Source organism: Myxocyprinus asiaticus, chromosome 4 (genome assembly GCF_019703515.2).
Source record: "Myxocyprinus asiaticus isolate MX2 ecotype Aquarium Trade chromosome 4, UBuf_Myxa_2, whole genome shotgun sequence".
Taxonomy (NCBI): domain Eukaryota; kingdom Metazoa; phylum Chordata; class Actinopteri; order Cypriniformes; family Catostomidae; genus Myxocyprinus; species Myxocyprinus asiaticus.
The window spans coordinates 26324708-26351630 of NC_059347.1; the positions used below are offsets into that span (position 1 = coordinate 26324708).

Below are 26923 nucleotides of genomic sequence, written 5' to 3' on the forward strand. Positions count from 1 at the left end.
TTCCTATAATGTCAAAAGCTATCAGGCTGAATTTGTAATATAATAGAGCAATAATTCAGCTCAAGTGTGAACTGCCAGGTCAATCATGGACATGTCCATTGGCAGAGCTGCTGAGAATGAAAGAGGAAAAGAAAACAGTGGGGAGTTTCCAGTAAGCATTACTCACTGGTGTGGGAACCAGGGTCTCTGGGCAATAAGGTCAGTTAGTACTTCCAACCTCCCTCTACACACACACACACACACACACACACACACACATACACACTAATGTGCCCGAAGTGGTGCCACATGTCCCTTCTCTCTGCTGATTCCTTACTTTCATACAAAAACACTTTCTCACCTTTCACCTCCATTTCCATGTATTCCAGAGTCTGTCGTGACCCTCTGACCTTTGTATAATCTATTTTTGTCATGTGTATTTTGTTGATTCATGTTTTTCAGGTTTTTTAATTTGAAAAGTTTAGTTCCTGTTTCCTGTACTGTTTTTCCTCCATGTTCATGTGTCTTGTTTTCACTGGTTTATTGGTTGATTATCTTGTTATCAGTTCTGTCTGTTTATTGGTTATCTTTGTCATGTGTTCTCCCATGTCCATGTATTTAAACCCTCATGTTTTCCATTGTCCTTTGTCAAGTAAGTGTTTGGTACGTTGTTCATGTCACGTCACGTCATGTCATGTCAAGTCATGCAAGTTCAAACAAGTTCATGTTTATGTTTCATTCATGTTTGTAGTTAGGGTTTTCATGTTTATTAATAAATTGCACTTGGGTTCTTCAGTTCATCATCTTCATCACTGTCAGTGCCAGCAGCGCATCATTAAAAAAAAAATCTTCCACTTTATCAGTTTTCCCAGGAATCTATTCATGCTATAAAAGATGTTTGTACCTGTTGTGCATGAATTATGAAAATCCTAAAGCTGCTTTGAAAATGACAGCTTACTGCAACATGGTGATATATTGGAACAACTCTTGCATTGTACATTTTCTGCTGAAGTTCACAAATTTTAACTGTGAACTGTATTGGCCAATGGGTTGTGATTATTAAAATGATTAATGTCTTTGACTCATAAATCACCCTGCTGAAAAGGCTAGCACATTTTGGGGTTTGGATGCTGATGTCCCCACTAGGCTTCTTCAAGGTATTGTTTATCATCCATCTATCCATCCATCTATTTCCTATAGCTGCTTATCCTATGTAGGGTCGTGGGTAGTGCTGGAGCCTATCCCAGCTGTCTCGGGCCGGTGGCAGGGAAACTCATGCTGGTGTAACCTGGTCTTTTTTAGCATGGCGAGTCTGTATTTGATATATATTATCTTAGTAATTCAGTGTATTTTAGTAGTAATGCATACTTGGTAATCAGGCGACATGTTTATGGTTCGTCATTAAATTTCCCTGCACCTGGAACCTGGAGTGTTCACCTCACCTGAACCTTTGGTAGGTCTGTGAGATGTAGCTGTTCATGGCGGTAAGGTGGTCACTCTCATCCTCAAATAGCTTGTTGGCGGCAGCATGCTGTAGCATCTTGGCCACTGAAGCCAGGTTCCTCCTCTGCTCTGAGTGCACCTGCCCTCCAGCAGTCATGTCAATGATGTCAAAGCCATCTGGAGCCACAATGGCAGGGTTCATGTAACGGTAATAGAGTAGAGTCCCTACAATCTGTTGGAAGAAGATGTCACCATTCAAACAGCACATAATTGATGTGAACCGATAGGAATATTTTGCTTGGTTCGACATACAGTATGTACTATTAAATCTGTTGTGGTTTGCTGTGTCAAGCAATTTCACCTGCATATCATGTATGACAAGAACTTTAAGATACTGTTTTAATATGATTACAATTTATCTAGCCTTACTGATCTTGGACCCAGTGCAACAGGATAGACTCTTACGTTTTAAAGTGAAAATATAGTTTAGAAGAAAGATGTTTTAGACTAAAATGTTAAAAATCTGACCTTTAATAATTCGTCCTCTGTGGCGTCAGGGAATTTCTCATGAAGTGCGTCCTTTAGAACTTTAGCAATATATCTCATGCCATAACTGCATGCAAAAAAAATATAAAAAAAATAATAATAATACAAGATATGAAATGGTGCAAAATAAAAAACTCAGCAGCAGAAAAAAACAAAAACATGTTTAGCCATACCTTTAAATAATGAGAGGTTAGCAACACATGAGAAAGATTTCAAATTCCACAGTGCTGACAATATATTGAAAAAATCTCATCCTGTTTGGTGTCATTTCTTTATTTATAAAGAAATTTTCCTGCCCTCTTGTGCACAATGACACCATAAAGGCAAATCAAATAAAGGAACCTTCCATTATTTCACAAATACAATCAAATAAATGAAACTTAATGAAGAAAAAATGAACAGAAAGAATCTGCATCTGTTTGAAAGGTTGGGTGTGGTTGGTTACGGGATTGTGTCCAGCGATGACATGATAGAGCCGAGTACTTTGTCTGTGACTGTACGGAGTATCTGATTGGAGCATTCCAGTTTGGCCCTCACTTCCTCATGTGAGAAAGCCTGCTCTGGTGTGACCTCATATGGCAGCTTACTGAGAAATAAAGTTCAATTGAGTTAAAAATGTATTTAAAAAAGTTAAATATTCCAATTATAACATTTGCAATGTAAGATAAACTTTTAGTGTTCATATGTGGAAAAGTATATATAATTTTAGCACTAAGAGTAGGAAAATAAATGTGAATGAGTGTAAATGAGAGTTGAGATGTGTACACAGTTTGTGGAGAGTGAGTGTGCAAGTATGCGAGACCATTGTTTTAAGAGTGTGTGTGTATATGAACCTGGCCTCTCCTGTAGCTGTCTCTAGTTGATTAACCCAGGCCTTGTAGATGTCTACAGGGTTAGTGTTAATGCCCAGGTTCTTGTCCTCGATGATCTCTTTAACCACAGGGCCCAGCAGCTGTCTGAGGGCGTTCTGACCGCGAGCACCACGGTAAAAGCTCAAAACCATCTTTATGACTGTAGGGTTCCCTGTCACTATTTCCTGGATATGATCCACCTTAGATCTGTCAGAGAGGTGACCGAAGAGTTACAATGACTTCATACTGTATATTGTTGTTATATTTGCAATGCGTTATAATGCTACTGTGCACAAATGGGAAGATGACATGACAGGTCAGTCAGTGTCCCGCAATATAATATGTTATACAATATCTAGAACTATTTTAAACAGCATTTACTAATTCTTTTACAATTACTATGCATGCTATTGTCATGACCTCATATTAACTGAGAGACTGCATGGGATCTTGTGTGACATTAATTTGTCACACCATAGAGCAGCTAAAAAAAGTGTGTAGCTGACAAATATGGCATGACAAGCCAATTAATTTATCAAATTAATCGCAATTTATCGTATATATCAGTATTTGCTGAGAAAAGCCCCCCAAATAAAGATGATTCATATAATGCATAATAATTCAAATATTTATAAATATAATACGTAGGGCTTATAATAAATACACAATACTGATTGAAATTCAGTTTGAAATAATTTGCATTACTGTGGCAGATGAATAAAGCCAAATCAATAAGTGGCTGAAGAACTAAATATTGTTTTATTCTCATATCATTGAACAAGCCTACAGTTGACAGCAATATGTTTTGTACTAAGTTGGTCAATGTGTCAAGTTTTCACAGAATGCGTTCTTGAGGTCTGTTTTTAATTGTTGCTCTATGTAAATGTGCATGCCTCAGATGGATGCATTTGGAGAGTCTCACTGGTTTTCAGCGTCATAAACGGCACATTTTGAGGACTCTGTGTCAAGAAGTGTAAACTAGTGTAAACGCATCTCAAGATTCCTGTTTTCTGTTGTGCTTTGTCAGTGAGCAGTTCACATTTAGTGGCTGCGCTGCTTGTGAGGTTGGCGGCCCATAAAAACAGATGTACTTCAAGCTTGAATGGAAGGAAAATCCGTACTTTTATTATGGAATTAATGTATGCGTCAGTGTGCATCATTAATTAATTGTGTTAATTATTTTTACACATTTTTAAATATAATTAATCACACTAAATTAATGCAATAAATCGACAGTTCAGGCAGGTCACATGTGTCAAGCTTGCAATCAGCTGACGCTCAGCTGATCATGACGTCTACCAATACAATTCAGACACTTATCAGAGCAGTTCTATTTAAGTCCCCCATTTATTCATTGCCTTAGCTGCCTTTCCATTGTATGGATGCAAGCTGCACTTAACACCCTCCCCCATCCCCAGCTCCACCTCATATATATACATATATATATATTCTGCACTGTATATTGTATCCCAAATGTTGTAAGTAAAATAAACGTTATTTGTCAACTACACACTTATTGTTCATAATAACAAATAAAATAAAAAGCAATTTATGTATTAATTGCAATTGTAATTAGCAATTTTATTATAGTAGCTTGATATTAAGTTTCTCTCCAAAACACCAAGTTTTTTCTACTGCATTGATATTTGACATTGATACTTGTAACTAATTTGTCACACCACAGAGTGGTTAAAAGGCGATTCCAAATGGTAAAAAACTTTCCCATAATTCACATATACAGTACTTTATATTTAAAGTACAGCAGGGACTAAAAACAAAATGTTTTTTCATTTCGGTTCGTTCTGAGCAAAAACTGTATTTTTTCATTCCGATTCAGAAGTTCCACAGCATCCTTTCCAAAAGGTTACCAGTTAGAACAAAATAAAGGAGCGGTTAATAACATTCTTTTAAAAATGACAATACTCTGCAATAAGGGGTGGGTGAAATACCAAAAGCAGTGTTGCCAGATCTCGCAAGAGAAACATGATCTGGAAAAACAAGCCCAAAATAAGCCAACTGCCTCATCAAAATAAGCGAAAGTAAGCTTTTTTCCCTGTGTGGTGGATTTATCGGCATAGAAATCGTAACAAGCAGTTAATTAACAGTTAAGTATAATTTTATTTACAGATCTGCTTCTGTCAAAACATGGCAGCAATCAAATCTGTGTTAATGCATCATATCTAACAAAATTCAGTGAAGACTTGGAAACAACTGAGAAAAGTTCTTTTTACCTCTAATAATGTTTTCCTTGTATCTGGATTAGATGTGCATGTATATTTAGTAATTATATATAGTTGTTAAAAAGGTCTTCATTCAGAGAATGGACAATTAGGCAAAGAAATGTGTGATGCAGCAGTTTCCTTCAGAATCAAAGCACGTTTAATTTTTTTCAGGCATCATGAAGTGGTGTAGTTCCAAAAATATACTGTGATAAACCCTTTGGCCTTTAGTTTCATGAAAAAATTATCAGAACAAAATTAACCGGTTATAACCAGTTACCAGAATTTAAAAATAATGTTTTCACTCCAGGACAATTGAAAATCACTTTGTTCCGGTTTTCGGTTACGTTCTGCTAAAAAAAGTTTTCGTTTTCGTTTTTTGTTTCTTGAACAGTTTTTAGTCCTTGCAGTACAGTATACAGTATACACAGTGTATATATATATATATATATATATATATATATATGTGTGTGTGTGTGTGTGTGAAGAGGAGGAGGAAGGCAGGGCGGGCCGTGAGTGTGCACGGCTGGCCCCCAATCGGGCTAATCAACCGAGGAGAGGGATAAAGCCTGCCCTCCTCCTCGTCACAATATATATATATATTGTATCCCAAATGTTGTAAATATCATCAATGCTGTCAACTACATACTTAAATGAGAAACTACAAGAAACTTGATACAAAGTTTCTCTGCAAAACACCAAGTTGTTTTTCTACTGCACTGATATTCCACACAGAATCACAGCTCTACAATCACAGTGTTCCGTACTATATATTTTCATGCTAACTAAGAGTATTCTCCATATCTTACTTGATCTCCTCTCGCAAAGCTGACTCAAAAAGCTTCAGTAGCAGGTATTCTTCACGTTGGTTAGATGCATAGTTATACAAAGTGAAGATTACAGTGTCCATAAACTTGGTGGATTTGTTCTGGGGCATTTGGAAGATTAGCTTGGCGAGGTATGATGGGTTGGTCTGTTTAATGGAAATAAACACATCAAAATTACATTTGAAAGGATCAATAACAGATTCTTGCCTTTGGTCAGATGTTGTAAGGTGGCAAGCTGTTATTCAGCATTCCAGTCTGTTTCTAAACATATTTATATTGACTGAATTTAGACTGTGAATAGAACAACAAATACTTGTCTCACCTGTAGAAGGTAAAAGAGATGCTGGTAGGCCTCCAGTTTCTTCCTCTTGTCTTTGCTTAGGCCCTTGATGCCCTGCCTCTCTCCCATGGCCCAATCCTCTTTACTCATTTTGTTCTTTTTGCTTTTCATCGTTTTGCTGTGTGACACCACATCCTGTCAGAGGAAACAACACAGCACTGGTTGGAAAAATTAAGATGAGCTGCACATGTCTCCTGCTGTGGGTCAAGGGCCTTATTTGAATGGTTTGTACGTCTTTAACTGCTTCTACTCTCATGAAACTCCTAAAGGCTTTTCACACTGCGCTTCACACTGATGAAAAAACTGTATGTTTTTGTGGCATATTTCAGAAGACAAAAGACAAACAGAGCTGAATTGCATGGCGACATTTCAACAGAAGAGCAGAGCAGCTCCATTGATAGGCTGCGTGTCCGTCGCGAGCTGTATTCATCCAATCATTGTTATCGAAACATCGGAGCATGAATTCCTAGGATTAATTATTAATCCAGAGTAAGGTATGAACAGTGTGAAACATGAAACAGGATAACTCAGGATTTCATTTACCCAGGGTTTAGAATTACCCAGGGTTAATGATTTCAAGTGTGAAAATGAATAATGATTTCCCTCTCATTGTGTTTGCTTTAACATTGTACGTCATGGGAATACACAAAACTATTCGCATAAAGTCTAATACAACTTCAAAGAATTGATTGAATTAAGTAAACCATGGTAGTATTTACAGGTTGACCAATATGGGTTTTTGAATAGCAGATGCTGATATTCAGAGGGCAGAGAGCAGTTTCTCCTGGTTTCTGTTTAGTCTTCCCATTTTGGTGATTGTTTGCACATAAATAAATTGTAATACATTATGAAGAAGGAAATAACAGTACACACAGTTGTCCAGCTACCATGGATGGTATGTGCGCATTAGCAATCGCATTTTCTCATGAAAAGACCAAATCAATCTTATTGCACATACAGTGTACATGGAATATTACATTTACTTGAATTTACTTAAGTTGCTCTCACACGCTAGTGTAGATCCAGCGAGAGCAGCAATCTCCAATCTCACAGCAATCTCACAGACTGACCGTCTTGTAACATTAAGAGTCAGAGGAACAGAGTTTTGATCCAGGCTGATAGAATACATGCATCAGAAGAAGATGTATGTGCGCACCACAGGAAGAAAATGGATTTACGCAAGTTTCATGAGGTTTGTGAATAAAATCTGTTTAAACAAGACATCCACATATTTGCAGACAATGTATGATAGAAGTTTTATTGATTTTTGCCTTTTTATAATTAGACACGACAGTTAAAAATTTACAGGGAACTGTTGAGGAGAGAGAGAGAGAGAGAGAGAGAGAATGAAACATGTGAGCACTTTAAACATCATGAGCTCATGTTTGTCTGTCGCGGCTCTGAAATGCGGGAAAGTTTAAACGAGACGTTGTTGCACACCGGTCTATGATTGTAGTAGCACAATGGTAACAACAACACAAACTATGATTTGCCATATACTTGTCTCAGATGGCTCCCTAACTTGCAAGCAGACGATTCTCGGTGTCGTCACAGCTTGAGAAACTACTGTAATCAACCAAATGAGAAAATTTATCGGTCAATGCCGATCATTTAAAAATACCAAATACTGGCCGATTTATCGGCCTCTGCCATATATCGGTTGACCACTAGTAATATTTAAAGCATACTGTAAAATTTAAAGAACAAGACATTAAAAACCACCAAAAGAAACCTCTTAAGGAAAACTGTAGATTATTCATCTAACCTGCAGTGTGATCCTGTTCTTTACTAACAGGCCAATTTTAATGTCCATCAAATTCAGATCCTTCTCCATTTGCTGATTAGCACGAATCTTGGTGACCACTTCCTCTCTGAGCCGTGTCACGTCCTGTTCCTCCTGTAGATCGAGGCTACTTTGTTCCAGCAAGTGTACAAATTTACGCACCACTGAGAGAGGGGGGTGCTGAGCACCAGCTAGAAGAAAAAAACAAACACAATACTCTTTAACAGTAACACTTTACAATGAGGTTCCATTCATTAGCAATAGTTAATGCATTAGTTATCATGAACAAACAATGAACAATATATATTTTATACATACAATTAAATATACAATTTATTAATCTTTTTTTTTTTCTCTCCCCTTTTTCTCCCCATTTTGGAATGCCCAATTCCCAATGCACTCTAAGTCCTCGTGATGGCTTGACCCCTCTCCAAACATAGTGCTTATGGTTGTGACCATAAAGCTCTATTTTGGTCTCGTCACTCCAAATTACAGTGTGCCAGAAGCTGTGAGGCGTGTCAAGGTGTTGTGAGGCATATTGTAACCGGGCTTTTTTGTGGCATTTGCTTCTTTCTGGCAGCTCGACCATACAGCTCATTTTTGTTCAAGTATCATCGTATTGTGCTCCTTGAAACAACCACACCGTCTTTTTCCAGAGCAGCCTGTATTTCTCCTGAGGTTACCTGTGGGTTTTTCTTTGTATCCTGAACAATTCTTCTGGCAGTTGTGGCTGAAATCTTTCTTGGTCTACCTGACCTTGGTTTGGTATCAAGAGATCCCCGAATTTTCCACTTCTTAATAAGTGATTGAACAGTACTGACTGGCATTTTCAAGGCTTTGGATATCTTTTTAAATCCTTTTCCATCTTTATAAAGTTCCATTACCTTGTTACGCAGGTCTTTTGACAATTATTTTCTGCTCCCCATGGCTCAGTATCTAGCCTGCTCAGTGCATCTACGTGAGAGCTAACAAACTCATTGACTATTTATACACAGACACTAACTGCAATTTAAAAAGCCACAGGTGTGGGAAATTAACCTTTAATTGCCATTTAAACCTGTGTGTGTCACCTTGTGTGTCTGTAACAAGGCCAAACATTCAAGGGTATGTAAACTTTTGATCAGGGCCATTTGGGTGATTTCTGTTATGATTTAATAAGGAGCCAAAAAACTATGTGATAATAAAATGCTTCATATGATCACTATACTTAAATTTTTTTGCATGATCAGTCATTTTTCAAAATCAATGCCAAAATTTTACAATTTCTGCCAGGGTATGCAAACTTTTGAGCACAACTGTATGTAGAAATAAACATTAACCGAGATTAATAAATGCTGTAAAGGTTTTGTTCATTGTTAGTTAACTAATGTTCACAAATGGAACCTTAATGTAAAGTGTTACCCTTTAGCATACAGTTTTTCTGAATTGCTAAAACACATTTCTTAAAACCTTCACCCATTTTCTCACAACTTTTAACACAAAACCAAATCTTCAAACTACATTCATAAAACCCCTGACTCTTCTGACAAAATCAAACAATCGCCTCAAAACCATTTTGTCTGTGCTCAAAATCAAACAATGCTTTCAGATCATACAAACAGCAAGTCATTATATAAACACTACAGAGCATTTATTAGACACTACATCAGAAAATGGAGAACACAGCGTCCAGGCCATGTAGTTACAGAAAAAAAATAAAAATATTTATTGTATATAGTAAGCGCATTTTAGTAATCACAGCTCAGTAAAGAGAATATATTGTATACTGTAAGTACTGCTAGTAATACAGTATTGAATGTCTGTATATTCAGCACTTGCATACTGTAAAAATACAGTAGTCCAACTGCAAAACCCCAAAGAACAAAGAACACTCTAAATGAAAAACACATTACAGTATACTCAAACATGTTGTACAACAGCTAAGTCAATGAGAGATTCATTCTGCCTCAGCATCAAATTTTCACATCATTAGAAACAAGTGTGAACAATTTTGAGTCATTGTGTGTAAACAATGACAACTATGTTGTAGTTGTGTTTAACTTTTGCTTCCCATATTTACTATTTTGCAACACAAGTGTATCACAGTGTGAACTGTGCTTTAGTGAGTGAGAATGTGTTTAGAGTTATGCAAAAAAAAGTGATTGATTCGTCAAATGGGTTTAGGCCACTGAGCATTTGGTTCAGAGAATGTTTAGTGTTTTAGCAATTCAGATAAACTGTAATAGCAAATCAATGAAACTAAACTACAAAAGTAAATATAATCAAATATAGTAATACAATAAAAATTATGATTAAATTTACTCACTTAAAGTTCTGTAGTCAACTCTTGCTTTGTTTGCTTTGAGGAAAGCTTGAATCTTCACTATCTCTTTCTCCTTAACACAAAACAGGCCACAGAATAAGTTTGACTGCACTTCAGATTATGTTCATTCATATCAGTGCTTGTAAATCATGACTTACGTGGTCTTTAAAGTACTGCAGTCTCTTTGTGTACCCTCGTTTAGTTTTCCACATTTTCACCAGCGACTGTAACTAAATAGTAGAGGCAACAAGGTTTCCTACTACTGAGCCACTGAGCCAACAAAACAACAAGAGAAAAAGATCATGGTATGAAATAATGTAAATGACCAAACTTTTACCTTAATCACAGTGTTCACACTGTCTTGAAAGGTCTTTAATCTGTCCTTATAGGCCTTCCTTTGTTTGTAGCCCTTCCAGGATGCCTGTAGTCATAAACAAAATCTGATGTGACAATAAATAATACAGTATTTCTGCTAATACATATTGGTAGTTTATTTTCTTTTGAACTGAGTTGTAATGAAAACAAAACAATTCTGAATTTTACAGTTTAGTTTAGCTAACATTTTTTTCAATGCTTTCTCTGAATTACGTTTATATTGTATTGCTAATGCAAATTTTTGTTAACTTAAATTTTCAGTGTCTTTTTATTTCTATTTGCAAAACATTTTTCACATTAACATTCTGTGAAGACATTGTACAATAATGTAATTTTGATTTTGCACGTTTTTTGATGTGTACTCCTAAGAATTTATGAAGAAAGATATTACTGTCAATAACATTTCAAACGCAAACCAGTGGTCAAATATTCGTAAAACCTGAAGACTCAAACCTAGAACATTAAAATTATATATACTTTTTCAAGATTAAACAATTTTGATGGTAATAGCGTGCAGTCAAATGTAAACAACCCATCCGCAAAGACGTTAGTGGCCCTGTGCCAGTAAGGTTAAAGGGGTAGTTCACTCACAAATGAAAATTCTCTCATCATTTTCTCACCCTCATGCCATCCCAGATGTACATGACTTACTTTCTTCTGCAGAACACAAATTATGATTTTTAGAAGAATATCCCATCTCTGTAGGTCCATACAATGCAAGTGATGGGTGCCAAAATTTTGATGCTCCAAAAAGCACATAAAGGCATCATAAAAGTAATCCATACGACTCCAGTGTTTTAATCCATATTTTCAGAAGTGATACAATAGGTGAGTGTGGGTGAGAAACAGATAAATATTTAAGTCCTTTTTTGCTTGAAATTATTCTCCCTGCCCAGTAGGGGGTGGTATGTATGAAGAATTTGAATCACCAAAAACACAAGAAGAAGAATGTAAAAATGATCTGTTTCTCACACACACCTATCATATCGCTTCTGAAGATAATGATTTAACCACTGGAGTCATATGAATTACTTTTATGCTGACTTGTGTGACTTTTGGAGCTTCAGAATTTTGGCACCCATTCATTTGCATTATATGGACCTACAGAGCTGAAATATTCTTCTGAAACTCTTCATTTAAGTTCAGCAGATGAAAGAAAGTCATACACATCTGGGACGGCATGAGGGCGAGTAAATGATGAGAGAATTTTCATTTTTGGGAGAACTATTCCTTTAAGTAGTAACACAGTGTTTTTCTTCCACAAAGAATGTACCTGCAGTTTGATTACACTTGGCTCTTGGTTTTGTAAGTACTCCAGTCTATTCTTGTGGGCCCACCTCACCAGGTATCCACGAATCAGAGCCTGCAGCTGGATGATGAGCGGCACATTGGCCAACCACAGCTGCTCTCTGTTATACTCCGCTGTTACACTACTCACAATACTCTAGCAAGAGGAACAGAAGTATATACAAACTGAAATGCTTGAAAGAACTGTTGTGCTAATATATTTTAATTTAGCACTAAAAACTATAAACATATGTTTGTGCTAAAGATATACCTGTATATCTTCATTGGTGAGCTGTGAGCTGTCGTGGCCAAAATGATCTGGCTCAACCCATGTCCCTTCTTTGGTTCCAATGTTATAGAAGTAATCATATCTATCCTTGATCTTGTGTTTCACCCATAAATTGCCACTGGTTCCTAAAGACAACACAATTGAAAGCAGTGTGAATCGTATAAAGCTCCTGTCCGGATAAGTATACAAGATGTTACATTAGACTCTTTTTGAAATCAAATTTACCAGTACATATTTTAGATGGACATTTAAAGGTCTGTCATGTCTGTTCATTATTTAGAACTAATATGAATAAAGAATAATTGCCTCAGTCTCTGTTCAGCACTTCAAATGTGTGAAAATATTTAAAGCTGAAGTGTGCAATTTCTGTGCTACTAGCACCACCAAACGACTGCCATTGGTCAAACAAAAAGATAGCCCCCGCTCCAAACTTATACCATTGGTTGAATCAATATTGCTGTGTCAGGCTGGATGGGATGCTCAGATAAACAGCAATATTCTTTCTAGCCCCACAGAGCCACAGTGTTTACCATTTTCAAGAAAATCAGCCTACAAATGGCTTACTTATAGTCTGCATATTAAGCTGGGATAGAAGAAGTATTTTAACATCAGAAACGTTACACACTTTAGCTTTAGTTAATAATTAATAATTGATTATGTGTCATGAGCATAGGATAGACTGGATATTTTCAAGCCTTTAAGATAAAGCAGACAGAGCTAATTAAATGCTAAAGTAAGACCCAACTGACCCCAGTCATCAACAGTGTGATAGAGTTACCTTGTTCTATTTGAGTGGTCTGCAACAGAGAGAGTTGAGTCTGATAGATATGAGCACATTCAGACAGCAGTCCTTTAAGACCTGCATCAGAACACTGCAAAGCAGCCAGTGTGACCTTAGCATCTCCCTCAGATATTGCCCTGTTAATGTCTGCTATTGCCTCAGCCACTGAAATGATACAGACAACATAGCCATGATTATATGAACTGTATGTTATACTGAGGACAAGTCATTTTGGCAGTTTGGTTTCAACAAATGCTCTTTTGCAGTGAGAAGAACGTTTTGAGTTCTGAAACTTACAATGACCTACTGTTTGTCAAAAGAAGGAAAACTTGATTTACCCCTTTAAAATGTAAAAGAAATTAAACACCTGTAAAATAACTCCCTGATATTAGGTTTAAATATGGATATGTGTTCATCTTACATTTGATTGCATGCTCCTGGTCCCGGTTGGCTTTATGCACTGCATCCTGGATCTGGTCAAGCCACAGTACAGCAGATTCATCTCCTGAATTCTATTACAACACAGCACAGTACTAAGTCATCACATGCTCAATACAAACATGCACTGCTCAGATAAGCCATTACAGAGCAAGAAAATCACAGGCTACAGTACAGACAAACTTATTGTGAATTCAAACAAAAGTGCAGTTGTGTAACATAAATACTGTAGATTAAGTGAAGGTGGGGAACTGGCCTATTATACATGCTGTATAATGATTACTGGCAAGACTGGAAGTTTATCTCACACATAAAAGTTGTTTTAGTGAAACAGCTGGTACTTTCATAGCAGTGATATCTAAACAGCCTCTAAATAAATGTAAAGTGTTCAGAGATTGCTATTATTGTCATAATTTTACTATTATCATTATGTTTAATCCATTTATTGTTGTAATTATTTTTTTCAAATATAATGGTGTACAGTAGACCTGCTATAATACTCTTTTTGTTTGTCTGCTTATGCAGTCTCTGTGAAAATTAATATAACATTTATATGCTATAAGATATAAAATAATAAAAATAAATACAATTAAAAAATAAAATAATTCACACAAAAATTCTTTCAACTTCAATGGATTTATTGACAATGATGTGCTGAAAGAAGCAGATAGGTGTTGTTTCCTTTACTGTAAGGGGAAAGACCTGAATAAAGTTTCAAACAGAACAGAAGGTTTAGCATGCAGAGAATTTTTCCTATTCTTACTATGCAGCATATACACTACCATTCAAAAGTTTAGGGTCACTTACTCATTCTTTATTTTTATGATTTTCACATTTTAGAATAATAGTAAAGTCATCACAACTATGGAATAACATAAATGGAACTATGGGAATTATGTTGTGACTAAAGAAAATCCAAAATAAATCAAAACTGTGTAATATTTTAGCATCTTCAAAGTAGTCACCCTTTGCCTAGATTTTGCAGACATGTACTCTTGACATTTTCTCAACCAACATCTTGAGGTATCACCCTGGGATGCTTTTTAAACAGTATTGGAGATCCCATCTATGTTGGGCACTTATTGGCTGCTTTTCTTTATTATTTGGTCCAAGTCATCCATTTCAAAAACGTTTTAAATAAAATTTTAGTTTTGTAATGAAATAAATTAATATGGTGGCACAATTATATTTTTGTCTACAAAACTAATTTCAAACATTTAAGCATACACCTTCAGATCAAAAGATTTTTAAGATCATGAAAAACTTTTCAGGCAATTGACCCTAAACTTTTGAACAGTAGTGTACATGTGAAAAGTGCTCATTCAAATCTGAAGAAAAATACAATAAGAAAGAAAGACATTTCCAGATTTCCGGAAATATAAGGATTTTAGGTAACTAATCACAGTGTTCCCAGAAAATATGATTCATTCTCGCATGAGTACTGTACAGTATAGTCTGCCACACTCATTTATCCACTATAGTCATGAGCTACTAATGAGGCCAGAGAACCTTCCAAAATATCATCTAAGCATTCCTGAATACAATTTAGACATACTGAACTATTTGTAGCACGCTGTTTGTAAACAGTTTAGTCGAAACCTTGCAACGGACGTCTGACATCATGAAGTATTTCCTGACATGCCTGACACATGAGCGCTGAGCAATTTAATCCAGACTCCCCAAGCCTTTAACAGGAAACCAACTGAAAGATGTGATTGTCTAGAAAGCCAAATTATCTTTAGAAGAGACTTGTAGATCATGTTTATTTTGCCCAAAGTTGCTGTGTAAACATTCACTGAAAAAAACATGTGGAGAGTATTTGCGGCGCTGTTATTACCATTAATGTTTGAGGACTCGTTTGAAGACTCGGGTAAGTCAAACCCTTCTCTCTAAGAAAACATATACAGTACATATAGATCATAGTTACATATAGATCAACAGCTGATTGCTATGGGGCTCCAGACTTGAACTTGGGTCACAATTTTAAGGGGCTTATAACTAAGAATACTTGACAGCCAACTTTGTCTTCCCAGTTATTTTTGACTTGACTCTTTCAGCTTCAGTTTTGAACCAAAAGCTCTTTTGCTGTTTGTTATGTTAGACATCAAATGTATGTGGAGGAAAATCCTATTATAGTTTATATGTAAATGAAAATGCTAGGAGATCTAGCTATCTTTCACGCAATAGAATTCTACTGCTGAGAGAGTGACAAGTTTGAGAATCAGAGACAGTATGTGCAATACACAACATTGATCTTAACATATATATATATATATAAAAAAAAATAGAAAAAAGCACAAAGTTGCATATTAGTGTTTATTTACTAAATTTACGAAACTTATTATAAAAAGTTTATTTGAATTAACTAAAAAAACACAAAGTGCTTAATGTTGACTGCTTGTACTAAGCTGTACTCTTAACATTTGCATTTGTCAAGTGCAATTAATCTGGACCATCTGTGCCGACAATACTGTGTAACAAACTGAAACTAGATTTACTGAGTCACACTAAGAGCTCATTTATACTTTGATGAATTTATAAAGAGTATATTAATGGTTCCAATAAACTGACACTTGTAACTGGTATTTTTATGTAATGATTTTATCTCAAGTCACCACTTTCCAATAAAACGACCCAACAAAATATGTATACAGTATATTTATGGCCAACTTGCTTGGCTAGCTGGCACGTTTGAAATAAATCATCACAGCCATGGATGTCACAAATCTTTGGATGTATACAAAAATATGTATATGTATGATATTGCCTAATTCCTCCAGCATGTACATTTGAAGCATTTTAGTACTGCTCTCTCTGCAAATGCGTACTGTCAGACTATAGTTTAGGTTTATAGCATAGCAAAAGTACAATATTAATTAACATTTCAGATATGGTATCATGGTAATGGCAACATTTTTTGGCTATTTATTATTTATACTGAATAATCCCAATATTTCAATTTTGGGCAGTTTCAAAAACAGCTGAAACATCTGTGTCAAACACCATGCCAAACAAATGTTTATATCCACATTAAGAAAAAAAAAAGTAAAATGAATGGAAGGAAAAAGCTTGCACACTGTCCACAGGAAAAAAAAAAAAAAAAAATATATATATATATATATATATATATATATATATATATATTCTATGCATTATTTTATTTTATTTCATTGAGCACTTTTTGCACTTTTTAGCTTCTGAATAGAGAGAGAAAAAAAATACGATTTTGCTTATGGGCACAGTGTGCAAATTTTGAGCAGTTTGAAATACAACATTTAATCCAAGAACAAATTTTATAACAATACTTAAACATTTGTATTTTCTTTTTTTTTCAATATCAACAGGTTCCACCGGCCATAAACCACTCCCACTAATTCAGCCAAAAACATTTTTGGGAATAACAGTGTGTAATGTTACACAATTCCCCAACTCATCCATCCACCAGCATGTAATAAACATCAGTGACAATGTCTTCAACCACACCACTGGAATTCTCAGCAATAGGATAATTCCATTCACCTATGTCTTGGCAATCATTATTGGAATCCCCTCAAACATCTTTGTGTTAGCTTGCCTCAGTAGAAAAATGGATTTTTCCAGTGGCATCCTGTATTTTAGCCTAGCAGTTTCAGATCTACTCCTGTTAGTTTCTCTTACACTTAGAGTCCATTATCACCTCAATAATAACAGCTGGATCTTTGGAGAGCTCGTCTGCAAGTTGGTGACTGCCTGCTTTTACGGTAACATCTACTGCTCGATCCATGCCCATATGTGTATTTGTGTGATGCGATACCTTGCAGTGGTTTACCCATTCCATTACAGGGGATTGCCAAAAAGATCCTGTGCGATCTGTGCAAGTTTAACAGTGTGGGTGGTTTTTACAATTGCGATGGTACCAGAGTTCCTGATTCAGCAGAGCTACCACGTTTACGGGCAAGAGATCATAACATGTCATGACATCCAGCCCTATTACGAAAAGTCTTACCAAGATTTAATTCCATATAGATTAAGCCTGATGTGCCTGGGATTCATCCTGCCCTCATTGATCATCACCTTTGTTTATGGATCTATCATCCATCACCTAAATCGCTCCAGCCGTGACTGGGAACACTACATCAAGGCAAGCACACTGGTGTTTGGGATCTTTTTAGTGTGTTTTACCCCAAGTAGTGTAATCCATTTTGTACACTATGTAAAGCTGTACACTCAGCACCAAGATGGCTTGTATCAGTACTACAGAGCAGCAGTGTGTCTGTGTTCCTTCCACAGCTGTCTAGACCCCTTCCTCTCTTATCTCCTAACTAAGACTTCAACATCCCGGTCTAAGATTAGATCATTTACTTCTGGAGCTCAGATGCCTTCATCCATTCTCTAAAGCCTGGCGATTTCTAAACACGAGGATGTTTTGCTATGGACCCTGCAAGGAGGACTTCCTTGTCTACAATGGTTCAACAGTGGGTTAAGGATGTTGTGTTTGGACTAAATGCTTCTAACTCTGTCCCTAAGTAGAGTCTGTTAACAGTTTACATTGTGAAAGAATACCTATGTACATTTATAGCACAAGCTGTGAACATAAAAACCAATTCAAGGAGAAGTTAATGTTTTTGTGACCAAAAAGAACATTCTGGTCCAATTAATTCACCAACGCTAAAGTAAGGGATAATTTACAGTCAAGGCAACTTATAAATGAATAAATGAATGGACATGAAATATTGATTTGAGTTTAAATTATTTGATTATGTGAGAAGCAAACGAGAGTGAAGTGTGTCGCAAGACATGCAACTATAGCACAGTGTGCTAAATTGGTTGACAGTGTCAATTATACAGTTTAGCGATCATTACACAAAAAAAATTGACCGCAGAATGCCATGAATGACCAGTTAGAATTGGGTATTCCAGAGTGCCGGGTAATCAACCAATGTATTAGGGGTGTAAGGGTTTATCGTGGCATGATACAGTGGTTCAAAAATGTGACAATGCGCATCCTGGAGACAAATCGCTTCATTGCACGCAAGGAGCTCTAAAATACACACTAGCAGCAACAGGTGTTGTATGACGAGTTCTGCTGAAACTGTGAAAACTGAAACAGAAAAGCGAATGTAATACAGGGAGCACCAGGATCAGGAGAGAGATGCGCCTTTTCAGCGCGGGGAGCAAATTTCAGTTCGAGGTGCAAGAGTGATCTGCTCTGACTGTGTAAATTATGATTATTTAACTGGACACGCATGCACTTTCATTATGCATTTCTGAAAGAAATGTAATCAAGAGTTAGATGTAATCAGAGGCAATATTATTTTAGAAAAATAATATTTTAATTTTTAAATATTTTAAATGTATGTAATCAGTGACAGTATGTATTTAGCATACTGTATGTATCTGATATAATTCTGTATTTCAGTAAGCAGAATTATTAGCTAATATTTCCATTTAGTGTCACCATTGCCCTGTTCTGGGCTGATTTCTAGTCCCAGTACATCTGTGATGGATCATTTAGCACTTTTAAGAACACTACTTTTAGCTTAATTTGAAAGGAAATGAACTGTTTTGCATGTCTTTAAAGACATCGTAACTTTTCTTGATTCAGGCTTAGTTTAAAGAATCATGAACCAAATGGAACTGAACGGAACCGTGACTTCAAAGATCTCAAAGAAAATCTCAAAAATGGCTTACAAGTTACAGAACCAGATTAAACACTAGATTGCTCCAGATGCAGAAAGTAGCCTTTACTTTCAAGAAAACAAATAGAGGTGACCTCTCAGACATATCATTGGTTTTGGACAATTTTATAGTATTTTCACCTTGCAGATGAGGTCCTTGGTGTGCAGCAGCAGATCATGATAGTGTTTGGCCATGGCGGGGTTGACTCCCTGTAGTTTAGCTGTAGGGAGGAGCAGGGCGGCAAGTGTCTTCTCTGGATCTCCAGAATTTAGGGCTTCATTGATCTCAGCTATAGCAATGACTCCTACAGAGAACACAACAATTTGATATGCAAATCAAAAGTATTTCATGCAGATTTATTTTTACACTCATTAAAAAGTAAGTGAAATAGAGAGGGTAAACTATGTATCTACACTGGAGTGTATGTGTATTGCTTCACTGTCTTTTGGGTAAGATCAAGCATATTTTGTCTATATTAGTTAATTAAACTATAATTGGGCTGTCGATTTAACACATTAATTTAGTGCAATTAATTATGTGTATAAAAAATAACACATTTAAAAACAATCACGCAATTAATCATGCTCTCACCCTTTTTGTATATTTCGTAATAAGGAACGTTCCTAATATCAGAACAATTCAAGATTGATGAACCACTTTGATGCAGTAGGGGGCAGTCAGTGCACCTGCTGTACAGGCAACACACCTTGTCAAACCAGTGAGCCAGTATCTCAGCATTCCACAGACACACTTTAGCGCTCAAAGACAGCTGAACCAGTGATCTGAAAGCTGGGATCTCGAGATGTGTTTTTCAAAGTTTCAAAACTATGTTTAACTTGGCACATCATCCTAAAAGGCGCTTAGGACTAGAGACGCTGAAAACTAGTGAAACGAGACACAACCAAACTGAAACGCTCCAAAAGCGTCCTTCTGACGCATGAGTACATACTGAAGACCACCATTTAAAAATAGAGCTGAGGGAAGTAGGTCATAATAGGGTTATGTTAAATGATATGGAAATAAAACAAACAATATTTTGACTTTTAAATACACTTTCTGTATTGTCTGTTGCCACAATATATGTATATGAAGTAATGTATTTGAATTGTAGGAATTATATCATTAATATATATTATATTTACAATTATTTTAATGATTATATCTGAAGTAGCTTTATTTGGGGGCCTATAACAGCAAATATTAATGTGCGGTTAATTGAGATAACACGACTGATTAATCGGCACATCATGTAATTAATTAAATTACAAATTTTAATCCATTGACAGCCCTAAATATAACAATTTATTTTATTATCCTTAAGTATGTAAAAGTATGAGAGGTGTACAAGACTACTTTTTGGGACTACTGTTTGACTTTGATTAAATAAAAGTCATCATTATCTTACAATGTAATTATTTTACACCTCCGTTCTTAGCTTCTGGTAATAAGTTTGTATTTTGAAACAATAACATGTTTGGGTTACTTACTCTCATGCTCCTCATGGATCTGCATGTTTACAGTGTCGATGGACTTCTGAACATCATTCCAGGTGAGGAACTCTTGTCCCTGGGTGAGAGACTCTGCTCTGAGTCTGATCAGTGTGTCTGCATATCTGAGAAGAACGAACACACGAAAGACACACGGTGAGGTGAATTTTCAAGCTGCATCTCAGTGTAATAGTGCCAGGCACCTTTCTTGTTTACTGAACTATTCAGTATCATTGTTACCTCTGCATATTGTCAGCGTCCAGGTTACTGAAGCCCAGTGGAGAGTCACTGAGCTGCTCAATCACAGCCACAGAGTCTTTAGTGTCCAACACCTCATTTAACACAGACACAGCAGAAAGCATCTCCACAGCCACACACAGCTCCTCATGAGTTAGACCGGTCTTATTCTGATGCATAAAAGAGAAAGATGGCTAAAAATTAAAACTTGTTTGTAAGTAAGGACAAGACAGAGAGAGAGAGAGTATTGTGAGACACAGAGATTTGACCTGAGAACTGTGCCACAGAGGGCCGTTCAATGTGTAGTTGATACAAAACGTGACCATTCACTGTTTTTAAAAATGAACAGTTGTCGATTTTGAGACAGCATAAGGGTGAGTAAATGATGAGAGAATTATGATTTTTGGGTGAACTTTTCAGAGGTTCAAATTTATATAAATGTACTGTATACGTGTAAGAGTTTCTTAGGTTCTGTAACTGGTGATCATTTCTTTTAGGTTTTTCACCATTTAAATCACCTTTTTGCCATCACTAGTTAATTTTAAAGGAGTCATGACATGTCTTTTAGTATTATTTCAATCTGTTTCTTGAGGTTCACTTATAATATTAGTAAAGTTTTTTGCACAAAAACAGTCATATATTTGTAAAGCATGATCATTTCCACCCTCATTCTGACCCTCTGTCAGAAACACTCGGTTTTGGTGCTGCTTCTCCTTTAAGACTCGACAGTAAACGCCCACTGTTATGATTTGTTCTCTGCTCTTGACTGACCTGCTCTCTCCTTGCCATCTCACCACTACTGGGCGGGGCTACGGAGGTGATAAGTAAATGATGAGTCGTTGCTCTTTTTGCAGTGAGGAGGAAGTTTTAAGTTCTGAAACTTACAGTATGTTTTCATAGTACAATGAACTCTTATATGTTAAAAGATCAAGGAAAATTGCATCCCTCATGTCATGACCCTTTTAAATGGTCTTGCAGTGTGACAAAAATGACAAATATTCCATGTAGTCTTAGTTTGGCAAATTATATGAGATCACAATGATTTAAAATCAATTTAGATGGAGTATACAGTAGTACGTTACACAGAAGGATTTGTCAACTTCCCACAAGTATTTCATGTCAACTACCTAAATACAAATCAGAGAGTAAGAGAGTTGACCTGAGAGCCAATCTGCAGGCTGAAGAGCTCAGCCTGGTACAGGCTAGCAGCAGTGTGGTAGACGATGGGTAACTGGGCCTCTGGGTTCAGCAGCTCCTCCACTGTCTCTTCAGGAATGCCGTGCTGAACAGCTGCATTGATTGCAGCAACAGCCTCCTGCTCTGTGTCCATCAACAATCAACAATATCAGATAAACAGATAATCCGAAAAAACTATTATACAGTGAATATTTTGAATGACAAACTATGAAAAATTCGATGCTCTAAAAGACACTTTGATCTTGTAACATAGTTACTTGTCTTTGTTTTTTACTTGAATTGTACCTAAGTTACTTGAGGAAGAGTGATTGTAACAAAACAGTTTATGGAAGACATATATGGAATAAACCATTAAATGTAAATATTAATCAAACTATGCATGTTTTCTTACTTTAACTCTGTAAAACCTGAAGTATGATATAATAGTCTGAAAATTTAAATGTTTTAAATTGAGCTGTTTTCTGAACTATTAAACACAATCTAATACATAAATAAATGGTGTAAAGGTGATTGAGAGATGTACCTCAAAAGCCTGTTGTATCATATTTGATACATGGATTTCAATGTGCTTTTCAATAAAATAATGTACAAGATTTTAACCACACACAACTTGCTAGTATTCAGCTCATTTTAAAATATCAGTAACAATAAATCTGTATTGTCACTTTGACTATATCAAAATCAGCAAAGATTTCACATCAAAAAGACGAGTGTTTTGCAATACAAAGGGCGGACATTTTTTATTACTTTAAAAAATGCACAGAAAAGGTCCACTGGGTGGCAGTAGACATCTAGTACATTGCATACAATAGGATTTTTGGCAAAAGTTTTTTTATGTTTATGATGCAGAGGCTTTAGAAAAATTTCATACAGGCAGGGCATTAGGGTTAATATATTATTTTGAAAGTCAAGACTGTTTACGCAGTTTTTCGAAACAACACATACAATACACCGCCCATATTATTCTGCATATGTTGGCATACAGTATTTCACATATATAAAATATCTACACAATAATCTGTACATTCTCTTACAGCCAAGGGTACATGTACGTGTGCAACATACTTCGTCTCTCGGCCTCTGCAAACTCGTTACAGGAGGTGATGACCCTCTGAATCTCTTCCCTTTCTAGCTGAGCACTGGCACCAGCATCCTATAAAGAGATGTTCATCAAACTCATTTTACATGACTTTGACTCTTGGTCAAGAGGAAGCAGAGTCTGCTTCGGTACCTTAACTTGATGTTCCCTGTAAGATGTGAAGTGCTCCAGGTAGCAGTGTAAGTTGGAGTCAATGACTCCCACAAGACCAAGAGCAGGTAACATAAGGCTGGCCAGGAGGGCTCTCTGATCCTGAGCATCAATAGCCTGGTTTAATTGATGAACAGCTGCTGATGCTACAAAGAGAAAATCTGCATTACTTTTAAAACCTAGAATCAATTTTATGTCCATACCAGCCTAGAATGCCATATATACAAATGTTATGTTCCCCCGCACAATGCAAAAATATAACTAATAATAAAAAACATTATTTTTAATTAGTATTTTTGTCTTGTTTTCCAGTTAAAAAAGATCTAAATATTTATAAATAATTAAATAAGTAAAAAATATTTTTCTTACCTCGTTGGCAAATAGTTTTTTCTTGTTTTAAGCACAAACCTAAATTTAGTTATATGTCTCTGAAAATAAGACAACATTTCTTATGCCATTTTGCTTGTCAGGTAAAAGTATCTTGTTTTAAGAATGTTTAGATATTTTTTTACTATTAAACAAGACAAAAATACAAATTTAGAAAAAAAAAAGTGAGGCCCATTAGTGAGGTTCAAGTACCCTTTTATTGACACCATGCATTAAATGTTTATTTTAACCCACTGCTTTTGCAGAAAACTAAATTCTTCCAGTGGTTTATAGGCTATACTGTATATGTACATATATTCCATACTTAAAATAACTGGGAAAAATCATTAAATTAATCCTGATTAGTTATTTTGATCTATTGACAGCCCTAATATATATATATATATATATATATATATATATATATTTTAATATAGTTAGAATTTTTGTGTAGCAATTGAAGCAAAATTAAAAATTTTCCAAGTACTCCCTGGAACCTGCATAAGAACACCTACCCATGGTTGGAAATTGCTGATCTACCAATATACTATAAAAAAATAAAAATAAAATTTCAAGGTTCCATTCTCATAAATGGATTCCCCAGAAAGCATCCAAACACCTTTGTAGGTTCTCTTAATGCTCACGTGAAATCATAAGGAGTTAAGTATAAATACAGCAGCACAAAAATTAGTAATAAAGCCACACTTACTGTTCACAAGATCCACATTGTTCTGGATCTCCTGCTGCGTCAGTAATTCTTCATATACATCCCTCTCTTCAGAAGCAATAGAGGAGCGCTGACACACATAAAGATACAGTTACGTGAGTCACAATCAGTGATTTTGTTTTTTAAAAAGTAAATAAAACAAAAGGAAAATCAAGGGTAGGTAGTTTTTGGTCTGATCCCCACAAAAGCAAGCCATGAGCTATCACCATTGCACCCTCGAGAAAGAAACTTTAGCCAAAGACTCTTCAATCAAGCGGGATTACACACAACAAAATAACTCTTTTAAATGAGTCAACATCAGGTAATCGGTTGATACTGGAGTCAGCAGAGTATGTGAGGAGTGTTAGAGAACATCAGCATGAAGGTGAGGCTGATGCAGTGTTATTTTTATTATCTAAATCCTGCTGATTTTGTAGTAATGCTGGACCTTGTTGGAAAGGAGGCTTTTTGAAGAAATGCAAGCAAACTTGCTTTGTATGTACCTTTTAGTTACTAAATAATACAAGTTAATACATGTCTAAAGTTCTTAGCAAGTTATTAACAGTTGTGCATTATTGGTGAAAAGTTTCAGATGTTCACTTGTTTGGGAGTTTTCACTTCATCACAGATAATAAATATCACAGATCATTACTATGAAAAATGCTAGTTCTTACATTATATATAGACATAAAACATTGAACACTGTATATTCCTATGGCCTATTATCCAAGTTAGCTTTAAGGCAATGCATTACACTGCATAGTAACTGATGACTTCTGCTAAAACTGGCCCCAAGAGATTTTACTAACAGCAAGTTCCTACACATACTGTACTGTACCTACACAACCAGTCAAAAGTTTGGATACACCTAAATAAGTAAGTTCAGGCATGAAACTGTGAATGGCGCAAGCTGATAGGTTATTTGAACTTCTCATCTGTTAGCCAGTCAGCTTGCTCACATGTGATGTGTCAAGCCAGTCGGCTCACATGGCAAAAGCTGATAGGTCTTTGATGTGTAATTGGGTAGCCAATTGGGTAACCGGTTTCACTGCAGCACACTGCGAGAGTTTTCCCTGAAACCCTCCTCCTCCCCTGCTCCACTGGTCTAGATCTACTACATGCGGATTGTATTTCTGTGTAATTGTGCAGCAGCATGTCATACATGCTTGATGCAGCATGTCTTGTGTTTTCTAATTGCAGCAGCATGTCCACATACTTAACTCAGTATGTCTGTGTACGTTCTAACAGTAGCAAGTCGCTGTACTTGCTCTCCAGAAGCAGCAGTGTAGCAGATCTAGTCCACCATAGACATATCCTATCAATTTGTCATACCCACATTAGCATGCTAAATCTCTCAGAGAGTTGTCATGACACAACTGAACTTTCAGTATGTTTCTCATGATCTTTTGATCTGAAGGCTTATGCTTAAATGTGTGAAATTAGTTTTGTAGACAAATATAAATTATGCCTACATATGACGGTAAATAAGATTTGATTTGTATAACTGATTTTGGTTACTGCATACAGTAATTCATATAGTGCAATATTTCATAGTTTTGTTGAATTAACTATTATTCTAAAACGTTGAAAACACTAATAATAAAAATAAAGTGGCTGTGTCTATCTTAAGGGTATCTAAACTTCTAAAATGGATATCTAGATTACCCGTCCCGAGGCCTGATTCTCTTTCCTCCTCTTGGCTTTGCTTAGCGTGTCCTGGTAGGCTTGGGCCAGTGGTGTTTGTGTGTTTCTCAGCAAGGCGTTTGGATTCTGCAGAGCTACCACTGTGCTCTCTGCGTGACCTTTGTCTATGGCCTCATTAATGGCAAAGACAGCAGCGTGTACTGCAGAGGAAAGACATAAAAACATAAGTGCTTCAGGATGAGGCTAATGTACATTACATGTATTTATTGTAAACATACAGTATGTAATTAAAAATACATATTTATGTTTATAGGACATAGATTAAGTAGCCACTCACATGCTGCTTCATCTACTGAAAGCTCATTGGCCAGGATGCCACCAATCTTGCTGAAAGTGGGCATGTGGATGCCATATTTCTCCAGCTCCTTCCTCATATTACTGATCTCCTCCTCTGAAAGAAAGAGAATATTAAATGGCATAACTTTGGCTGGTATTCATCATTTAAGTTACATACTGTATCTATTTACTATTACAGGGCAGCACCAGTAACCTGCTCTTTAATCTATCAAAACAGATGGAGTGGCACTGATCAAAATTATTTCATTTATGCTAGCAAAAATGTCTTGATGTAATATTAAATGGGTTTCCACCTCCATCATTAATTCATTCAGACTACATCATTATGAACTGAACCTTTTCTGATGAGGTGTTCTATTAGAAAACACACAAGAGAGCAATGATTGAGACAAACAGTTACAATCAGAGGCAAGCGAAAGCTGTAATTACCTGTCATTAGATTGCACTCTGCTCATTAATCAAATACAAGCATTCAGGCAAGTTTCTTCTCATCATCATCTCACTTTCACTAAAACCTACAGGGCACTTTTCTGGCTTCTCTTGTTATCTGAGCTTAGGTGAA

The 26923-nt window shown here is 36.1% G+C and overlaps 2 protein-coding genes across 2 annotated transcripts in view; one reads left to right on the top strand and one right to left on the bottom strand.

The window, feature by feature from the left end:
• Positions 1–26923, bottom strand: part of LOC127438660 (ras GTPase-activating-like protein IQGAP1) — a 75853-nt gene that overhangs the window by 18390 nt on the left and 30540 nt on the right. Inside the window, exons 7-29 of the mRNA XM_051694382.1 lie at positions 26342–26455; positions 26026–26204; positions 24364–24451; positions 23271–23434; positions 23105–23192; positions 22002–22162; positions 20846–21012; positions 20606–20730; positions 19259–19422; positions 13444–13534; positions 13020–13187; positions 12224–12366; positions 11939–12109; positions 10628–10711; positions 10449–10520; positions 10294–10363; positions 7971–8179; positions 6188–6340; positions 5848–6011; positions 2802–3026; positions 2414–2554; positions 1951–2035; positions 1422–1654 (exon numbers count right to left, since the gene is read on the bottom strand). Coding sequence (XP_051550342.1) covers positions 1422–1654; positions 1951–2035; positions 2414–2554; positions 2802–3026; positions 5848–6011; positions 6188–6340; positions 7971–8179; positions 10294–10363; positions 10449–10520; positions 10628–10711; positions 11939–12109; positions 12224–12366; positions 13020–13187; positions 13444–13534; positions 19259–19422; positions 20606–20730; positions 20846–21012; positions 22002–22162; positions 23105–23192; positions 23271–23434; positions 24364–24451; positions 26026–26204; positions 26342–26455 — 3259 coding nt within the window. The remainder of the gene's footprint in view (positions 1–1421; positions 1655–1950; positions 2036–2413; positions 2555–2801; positions 3027–5847; positions 6012–6187; positions 6341–7970; positions 8180–10293; positions 10364–10448; positions 10521–10627; positions 10712–11938; positions 12110–12223; positions 12367–13019; positions 13188–13443; positions 13535–19258; positions 19423–20605; positions 20731–20845; positions 21013–22001; positions 22163–23104; positions 23193–23270; positions 23435–24363; positions 24452–26025; positions 26205–26341; positions 26456–26923) is intronic.
• Positions 15124–18170, top strand: LOC127438664 (proteinase-activated receptor 3-like). Its single transcript, XM_051694397.1, has 2 exons — positions 15124–15330; positions 16805–18170. Exons 1-2 carry the CDS (start codon positions 15267–15269, stop codon positions 17833–17835), a joined length of 1095 nt encoding a protein of 364 aa, XP_051550357.1. The 5' UTR covers positions 15124–15266; the 3' UTR covers positions 17836–18170.